The following is a 9,133-nucleotide window of genomic DNA, read 5'->3' on the forward strand; positions in this document are numbered from 1 at the left end:
TTAAAAATAAGTTGAATATTTTATGACTACATAAACAATATTTTAAAAGTCACTGTCAATTTGATGACTAGGAGTCAGCCATACAACTGTAAAAGGTTTTGAGAAAACTGTAGAGGCTGCATTTAGTTTTTTTCCCCACAAGAACCTTTAGGTTCTAGCTCCGTTTTAAATGAGAGCTCTTATTATGGACCCTCATTCAACGAAAACACCTTGGCCCTTTATTAAAAATTCATGAATGGCTCAACATTTATGATTTCAGTTTAAAACAAAATGTTAAGGTACATCTGTATACTTTTTCACTTTAGCCAACTATTTTGACTCTTTCAACATGAGGAGATGGAAGGGCTGTTCAAGCCCTTCTGTTCACGATAGCACAGGAGGTCCAGGAGAGAGGCGAGCCGTGGGTGAGCAGGAGTGTCTGGGGAGTGTCAACTTTCATTGAAAAATACCCCTATGATCAAGCCATTTCACTTCTGTGGCAATCTTATTTATGTATTCACCAAAATTGGGTGGGAGCTAGTGTTTAGCTGTCATCATCCGTAGGCTGCTGTATTTGGCTCATGGCAGGGTGTGAAACTGGCATCAGGGAGGGTTTGCCAAGTGAATAAGGTGGGGCTGCCCTTTCCAGAGCCGCCTGGAGGAACTCTGGATACAGAGACCCTAGCCTGGCGCCAGTCTCAGCGTTCCTTCTAGTCGGGGAGGAATCTGTGGGTGGGAGGTGGGGAACCTGAAACCCAAATACAACAGCCACTCTGGACTGGGCGTGGTTCCCTGGGAGCTGGGTCTCAGATTCTTTTAAAGCTGATTTCTCCCCAGATCTCCCTGGAGGTCCGGGCAAGATGGGCAAGTACACGGTCCGCATAGCCACCAGGGATTTGCTCCCGGAGGGCTCTCCCAACCGGGTGCAGCTGTGGCTGGTGGGCGAGCACGGGGAGGCAGACCTAGGGAAGCAGCTGCCACCGGTGTGGGGAAAGGTGAGCGCGGACTGCGGTGAGAGCTGGGGCCCTGGGACTCTGAGGTGTCACTGGGGGCCGGGGCCATTCGGAGGGTGCTGGAGCCCCACCCGTGAGAAACCCAGGAAGCGGAGTAGGGGCTAAGGTCGGGTACATTTGGTGCGCCTGATAGGAAAAGCAAGAGGAACAGGAGAGATGAGAGGCATTTTCCTGCTCGAGCAGAAGGACAGAGACACCCGCTGGGGTGTGCACGGCAGGCCCGGGGGGAGGCTGGCGCCCCGCAATACCAGCTGCTCCTCCTTACCTCCACCTCTCCCCGGGTGTGCTGTGGTGGGGAAACGGAGCCAGGATTCTCTGAAGGTTCACTGACCCCGCCACCCTCCCTGAAGACCCCAAACCCGACACTGAGCTGCGTACTGTTGCGCAGGAGGCTGAGTTTGAGATCGACGTCCCCCTGCACCTGGGGCGCCTCCTGACGGTGAAGCTGCACAAACACAACGTGCTATTGAGTCTCGACTGGTTCTGCAAGTGGATCTCAGTGCAGGGCCTGGGGACCCAAGGCGAGGCCTTTTTCCCCTGGTACCGCTGGGTGCAGGGCCACGGGATTATCTGCCTGCCCGAGGGCACTGGTGAGCTCGGTGGAGAAGGGGCACAGCCCCTGGCAGGCTGGAGGAAGAAGCGGGTGGGGGGAGGCTACTGTAAAAGAGGGAAAATGAGAGATGAGGGAGATGGGGAGAAGTGAAGGAGGAGGGTGGCTGATGGGGTGACCCGAGAGCGGAGGGGTGACCAGGGCGGGCACGTGCTCTTGTCCCTCTCCCCCAGCACGGACCGTGAGTGATGACCCCCAGAACCTGTTTAAGAAATATCGGGAACAGGAGCTCTAGGAAAGAAGGAAGGTGTACCGGTGAGCCCCAGGAAGTCTTTGATCCCCTACCAGATCCCAAGAAACCCGCCACCTGCCCCCTTACCCCTACCTGTGTGTTCTTCCTCCAGGTGGGGCTCCTAGAAAGATGGGTTAATCCTGCCTATAGCAGGGAATAGGCAACCGGACCTTCCTGGGGACGAGCGATTCCTCGAGGATAAGGATTTAGACTTTAATGTCTCCCTAGCTAAAGGGTGAGTGCCAGGTAGAGGCTGGGCACTTGCTTCCCAGGGCACAAGGTGGAATCCTTCCTTGATTTTGCACTCCATTGTTTCCACAGGTTAAAGGACTTGGCCAGTAAGGGGACACTGGATTTCATAAATTGTGTGAAAAGGCTGGAAGATTTCAAAAAAATATTCCCACATGGAAAGACTGTCCTGGCTGGTCAGTTTTCACAACCTCCCAAAACCAATATACAGACTTCCAACCCAGGGATTTGAAAAAGGAGGGGGATGGAGGATTAGATCAGTGGGATTAGGAGTTCGGAGCTCACAGGGTGCTCCCCAATTGATGTTCCTAGAGCGGGTTTATGATTCTTGGAAGAATGATGCCTTCTTTGGGTACCAGTTTCTCAATGGTGCAAACCCCATGCTCCTGAGGCGTTCTTCAAGGCTCCCAGCCCACCTGGCGCTACCTCCAGGGATGGAGGACTTGAAGACCCAGCTGGAGAAAGAACTCCAGGTGCTGCTGAGCTTTCTGCCCATCCACCATCCCAGCCATTACCCCCACCTCCCTTCTCCTCCCATCTCCAGCCCCTTCTCATCTCCTCCATCTACACCTCCTTCATCTACACCCTCCTGCATTTGCACTTAAGGTTTCTCAACGTTGGCACTATTAACATTCTGCGCCACATAATTATCTGTTGGCGGGGGGGCTTTCCTGTGGATCGTAGGGTGTTTAGTAGCATCCTTGGCCTCTACCCATTGATGCCAGCAGCATCCCCCTGGTTGTGACAACCAAAAATGTGTCTAGATAGTGCCAAATGTCCTGCGGTTGGGGAGAGGAGGAATCGCCCCGATTGAGAACACTGATCTACAACATCTCCTCCTGTATCTTCTTTTCTTTCTCTTCCTTCTCCACGTTCCTCTCTTCCTTCTTCATTGAACATATATCAGCCTTAGGGAAAAGCGCAAGCTTCTGGAGAGCAATAGCAAGAAAAACTAAACAAAGCCTTGGAGAGCTAAAAGCCGAATCTGTTTTGGGGGGAGGTGGGTAGATAAAGGAAATATTTTTGCTACATTGGCTAAAGCTGGCAGAAGAGGGGATACGTGAAGAATGCAGTGGCCTTATGTAGTGGAAAACCAGAAACTTCGCTGCAGGGAGCTCCAAGTCTGAAGGAAGACATCAGTCATGAAAACTTTGCGTTCAGTTTTTTGGTTCTGGGGAAAGTGATTGGTGTTTAAAGTAAAAAAGACTTGGATGGGTAGAGGAAGAATCCACCCTGGAACATGAGAGAAGGGCAGCTCCAGAAATGACTCCAACCCTGTTTTCTATTCCTGCCCCTGGCCCTGTAGGCTGGATCTCTGTTTGAAGTGGATTTCTCCTTGCTGGATGGAGTCAAGCCTAATGTCATCATTTTTAAGCAGCAATACGTAGCAGCCCCTTTGGTCATTCTGAAGCTTCAGCCTGATGGAGGACTCTTACCCATGGTCATCCAGGTGAGAGGGCCCAGGTATTTTTCTACCAGACACTGATCTCCTTTAGGGACTCAGATACACAAGTCCTCAGCCCCCACTCTCTCTCCTGCTCTAGCTCCAGCCACCTCGACATGGATGTCCCCCACCTCTGCTCTTTCTGCCCTCGGATCCCCCCATGGCCTGGCTCCTGCCCAAGACCTGGGTCCGGAGCTCTGATTTCCAGCTGCACCAGTTACAGTCACATCTGCTAAGCGACACTTGATTGCTGAGGTTATTGCTGTGGCTACAATGAAAAGCTTGCCTAGCCTCCATCCTATCTACAAGGTACTTCAGCATCTCTGTCATTCTGTATCTGACTGTCCTTCATATTTCAGACTCCTACAAAGAGTCTAACCTTGTACATTTCAGTCTAGCAGCAATCAATTTATATGTGGAGACACATACACAGATACATACACAGACGCATACACATACACAGTACTATGGAAACACCCAGGACACACACTTACTATGAGTTGGGGGGAAAAGTGAGAATAGGTTTTGCAAAGGATTTGAAATTTTGGCTGAGGAGGTTTCCAAGTGGGCAAGTGAGGGATGGAACATTACAGCCACAAAGATCTATAGAGGCGAGGAAAGAAGGGAACATGGATAATGGCTGAGATTGGGTGAGATTAAAGCATAGGGCATGAGTTGGGATGAGGAGGAAGAAGAAGTGGGAGGAGATGAGAGAAGAAGCCATGTTACTTAGCAGGGAGAAGAATCAAGAGTTATTTTCTGACCATGTGGGGCTTCCAATGCCTATAAAGACCCATTTGCACATGTCAGGAGGGCAACTGGATATGTGAGTCTGGAGTTCCTAGAAGAGGTGTAGGTTGAAAATACAGATTTTAGAGTCATTAGAAAACAAAAGTATCTAAAGTCATTGTACTGGATGAAGTTGTCTAGGGTTTGTAGCGAATTTGACCGAGATATAACTGTAGGTTGAACTAACATTTACAAACTGAGAGGAGGGAGCAGAGTGAGAAAAGAAACAAGAGAAGGAACCTTATTGAGGTAGGAGGAAAACCAAAAAGTGCAATCCATGGCAGCCAGGAAAAGAAAGTGTTTCAAGAGGGACGCGTGATTATCTTTCTCAAATGCTGCTGAGAGATCAAGAAAGTTACAGAGAAGTGACATTTGGATTTCTCAATATGGAAGTCATTGGTTAATAAATGGATATGCGCCATCTCAGGGAAGTGGAGGAAGCCTGATTCATGGGGGTGAGCAGCAAATGTGAGGTGGGTAAGCAAAGACAACACTGAGTGAAGATTTGCTGTGAAAGGGAAAGCAAGAAACAAGGAGATGGCAAGACAAGGATGTGGGGGTCAAGCACAGGTTTTCTTTAGGGTATCCAATATTGCACGTGTTTGTATGACAGAGGAAAAGTAATATAATTATAGGAGGGTGAAGGTCCGGGTGAAGGCAAAAAGGAATGGGCTCATATGTGGGTACCTGCTAGGATATGGGATTTTTAGAATTCTCCCAAGGACATGAAACTGTGGAAATAAGTGAACTCCTAAAACTTTCACCATGGGATGCTCTGAGAAGACATTTTCCCATCTCTGTATTCCCAAATGTTACCCTGACCCAGTCCAATTTAACGAGAAGTCTCTCCATTTCATAAAGACCCATCCTCTCCCTTCTTTTCTGTCACTTCCTTTAACATCCTCTTCCCTCATGGATGCTGGGAACTCTCTTATTTGACCGTGTCCCATTTCTTTCTTCCATAATCAGCTCCTGATCCCCCACTTCCGCTACACCAAGGCGATCAACACCCTGGCTCGGAGTAGTCTTGTCTCCGAATGGGGAATTTTTCACCTGGTATGGAAATGGATGGGTGAAGGGGAGGACGATTCAATATTGGAAGAATCCTAGATACAAAACTTCTCTTAGGTATTTTCCCTCACTCTCCCCATAGCTCAAGGTTCATCCCAAGTGCATTAACCTTTGAGCACACACAAGGTGGGAGTCCTAGGGCGTGCAGGCCAGGACCACAGAAAAGTTCTTTTCTATACCTCCGCATAGCTTTCCCTGCCTGTGACCTGTTTTGTGTTCTGGTTTCGAGATCTCTGATTCTCATTTCACCAGGTTCCCCATCTCCTTAGAGTCCCGGGCTCAGCTCTGCCACTTTGTCACCATGTGTATCTTCACATGCACAGGTCAGCATGCTTCTAACCACCTGGGCCAGGTAACCTATGTGATCATCCCCTAAGGGCTCCTAGGATGGAGAAGTGGGGGATCAAATGCCCAGGTCATCAGCCTGCGTTTCTCTGGGCTCTCCTCCCTGCAGCTGGACTGGTACTCCTGGATCCGGATCCCTAATGGCCCATGCACCATGCGGAAGCCCCCGCCCATCTCTAAGGATGTGACAGAGAAGGATATAGTGGACTCACTGCCCGATCTCCACCAGGCGCGTATGCAAAAGACCTTCACAAAGTTCCTTGGCAGACGCCAGCCTGTCACGGTGAGAAGCAAATGCCTGGGTCCTGGGAAGGAGGCAGCTCAAAGGAGGGGAAGTATTCTGGGCTGAGAGCCCCAAGCGGCTGAGCCAACTTGTCTTCTGCCTCTCAGGTGGCCCTGGGGCAGCATGAGGAGAAATATTTCTCTGGCCCTGAACCCCAAGCTGTGCTGAGACAATTCCGGGAGGAGCTCATCACTCCCTATGACTGGGTTGTCTCCCTGAGCTCGCTCTCATTTTCTTTTTTCTTTTTTTTGAGATGGAGTTTTACTCTTGTTGCCCAGGCTGGAGTGCAGCGGTGTGATCTCGGCTTACCGCAACCTCTGCCTCCCAGGTTCAAGCGATTCTCCTGCCTTAGCCTCCCAAATAGCTGGGATTACAGGCCTGTGCCACCACACCCGGCTAATTTTTGTATTTTTAGTAGGGATGAGGTTTCATCATATTGGTCAGGCTGGTCTCAAACTCCTGACCTCAGGTGACCCACCGGCCTCGGCCTCCCACAGTGCTGGGATTACAGGTGTGAGCCACTGCACCCAATGGCTTTCCCATTTTCTAGATGCGTCACCTCGCTCCCATTTTCCTCCCCAATCTACTCCCCATCCTCCCGTGTTTCCTCAGCAAGTGTCCTCATCTCCTCTGCACAGCACAGTCATATCCTCAGTCCAGCTTTCAAATTCTCCCACCTCATCTCTCAGGAGGGTCTGATATAACTACTCTTTTACTGAGATAATCTGTTCAGGCACCTGTGCCTATGAGAGGCTTACTGTGATCTCTGAATCTATGTTTGTGTTAATCCTACGTGGACTGCTCACCTCTAGATGTCTTATGAAATCACCTCTCCTTATTTCTACAACAAGCTCAAATTGCCTTCAGGAATCGTTAAAGCTCAGTGTCCTGGCTTTGATTGGTCCTTCACTCCGTAGTCCACCTGCACTCATGTAGGGTCATGCTATTACAAAACTCCACGTGGTACCATTTATGTTGTATTCCATGTGGAAGGTGTCCTCTGGAGTTTGGTAATATAGCAGCTGTCTGTAAAAATGATATTGAAAGCATCCTGAGTTCTGGAGTTGCGCCGATTCTATTAGGCTGAGAACCCGTTTCAAGTTCATCTCTTCATTTTTCTCTCATTCCATTTCACAGCGGCTTAACAGCAGGTCCTTTGTATTCGTTTCTGGCCCGTAGAGGGATCTTTATTCAAAATCACAGGGTTGTCTCTAAATTTCTGCTAAGCTAATGAATAGTGTTAGTATGTTCTCTTCTCCAGGGCAGAGGCAGAGATTTTTTTTTTTTTGGCTAGTCAAAAGCAACATTACACAATAAATCACATATCATTTTAAAAGAGAAGAGTTTTTTTCTTGTAAATTTGTTTGAGTTCATTGTAGATTCTGGATATTAGCCCTTTGTCAGATGAGTAGGTTGCGAAAATTTTCTCCCATTTTGTAGGCTGCCTGTTCACGCTGATGGTAGTTTCTTTTGCTGTGCAGAAGCTCTTTAGTTTAATTAGATCCCATTTGTCAATTTTGGCTTTTGTTGCCACTGCTTTTGGTGTTTAAAAAAAAAAAAAACATCAAAAAGTGGGTGAAGGATATGAACAGACAGGTCTCAAAAGAAGACATTTATGCGGCCAAAAAACACATGAAAAAATGCTCATCATCACTGGCCATCAGAGAAATGCAAATCAAAACCACAATGAGATGCCATCTCATACCAGTTAGAATGGCGATCATTAAAAAGTCAGGAAACAACAGGTGCTGGAGAGGATGTGGAGAAATAGGAACACTTTTACACTGTTGGTGGGACTGTAAACTAGTTCAACCCTTGTGGAAGTCAGTGTGGCGATTCCTTAGGGATCTAGAACTAGAAATACCATTTGACCCAGCAATCCCATTACTGGGTATATACCCAAAGGATTATAAATCATACTGCTATAAAGACACATGCACACGTATGCTTACTGCAGCACTATTCACAATAGCAAAGACTTGGAACCAAGCCAAATGTCCAACAATGATAGACTGGATTAAGAAAAGGTGGCACATATACACCATGGAATACTATGCAGCCATAAAAAATGATGAGTTCATGTCCTTTGTAGGGACATGGATGAAGCTGTAAACCATCATTCTCAGCAAACTATCGCAAGGACAGAAAACCAAACACTGCGTGTTCTCAATCATAGGTGGGAATTGAACGATGAGAACACATGGACACAGGAAGTGGAACATCACACACAGGGGACTGTTGTGGGGTGGGGGGAGGGATAGCATTAGGAGATACACCTAATGCTAAATGACAAGTTAATGGGTGCAGCACACCAACATGGCACACGTATACATATGTAACTAACCTGCACATTGTGCACACAGACCCTAAAACTTAAAGTATAATAATAATAAAGAAGAATTAACTATTATAACTGAAAGATGAAATGCCATGGTATTCAGGCAATGGTGGATTAAAAGTACTTTGCACCTATCAGTTCTCTAAAGCCTAGCTTAAGTCTGTTGGTCTAACTTTCTAACTAGACTTACCTTCCTTTAGAAAATATTTGATGTGCAGAGAGCTAGACTGAGGGTCTAGCAGTCACAGATCACCTTAATCCAATCAGGAACTAAGATTATTTGATGCTGGGTTTTAATCCCTTTAAGGCCTGAATTTCCACCCCACTTTACCGCTAGGGTGCAGCTCTTTGAGGTCCCAACCCAAAGTGGGTGAGAAAGAGACAGCGAGAGAGATACAGGGATGGTCGAAAATCCTTCAAAGACATCATCAGCCACAGATTAAAGAGAAATCTTAAATGTGGAGGAAAATCTCATTACTTTCACATGGGCATCAATAATACAGATAGCATTTTCTCAAATGAAACATTAGCTGCCAGAGACAATGAATAATCTTGGAAGTGTTGAAAGAAAATACCTGCCAGACTAGAATAAAGACTTTCTACAAATCAGTAAGAAGAAATAGGCAGCTCAATAAAAAATGGACAAAAGGCTGGGCATGGTGGCTCATGCCTGTAATCCCAGCACTTTGGGAGGCCGAGGCAGGCAGATCATGAGGTCAGGAGATCGAGATCATCCTGGCCAACATGGTAAAACCCCATCCCTACCAAAAAAAAGTAATA

General features: G+C 47.5%; 1 protein-coding gene across 1 annotated transcript in view; it reads left to right on the forward strand.

Moving 5' to 3' along the window:
* Positions 1-6,245, forward strand: part of LOC129016885 (polyunsaturated fatty acid (12S)/(13S)-lipoxygenase, epidermal-type-like) — a 66,035-nt gene extending 59,790 nt beyond the window's left edge. Inside the window, 12 exon segments of the mRNA XM_063655935.1 lie at positions 306-404; positions 817-974; positions 1,381-1,582; positions 1,776-1,857; positions 1,947-2,069; positions 2,156-2,259; positions 2,396-2,556; positions 3,390-3,533; positions 3,628-3,763; positions 3,766-3,836; positions 5,640-5,710; positions 5,842-6,245. Coding sequence (XP_063512005.1) covers positions 329-404; positions 817-974; positions 1,381-1,582; positions 1,776-1,857; positions 1,947-2,069; positions 2,156-2,259; positions 2,396-2,556; positions 3,390-3,533; positions 3,628-3,763; positions 3,766-3,836; positions 5,640-5,710; positions 5,842-5,920 — 1,407 coding nt within the window. The 5' untranslated portion in view covers positions 306-328 and the 3' untranslated portion in view covers positions 5,921-6,245.
* The last annotated feature ends 2,888 nt before the right edge of the window (positions 6,246-9,133 follow it).

This window comes from Pongo pygmaeus, chromosome 19 (assembly GCF_028885625.2).
Source record: "Pongo pygmaeus isolate AG05252 chromosome 19, NHGRI_mPonPyg2-v2.0_pri, whole genome shotgun sequence".
Taxonomy (NCBI): Eukaryota; Metazoa; Chordata; class Mammalia; order Primates; family Hominidae; genus Pongo; species Pongo pygmaeus.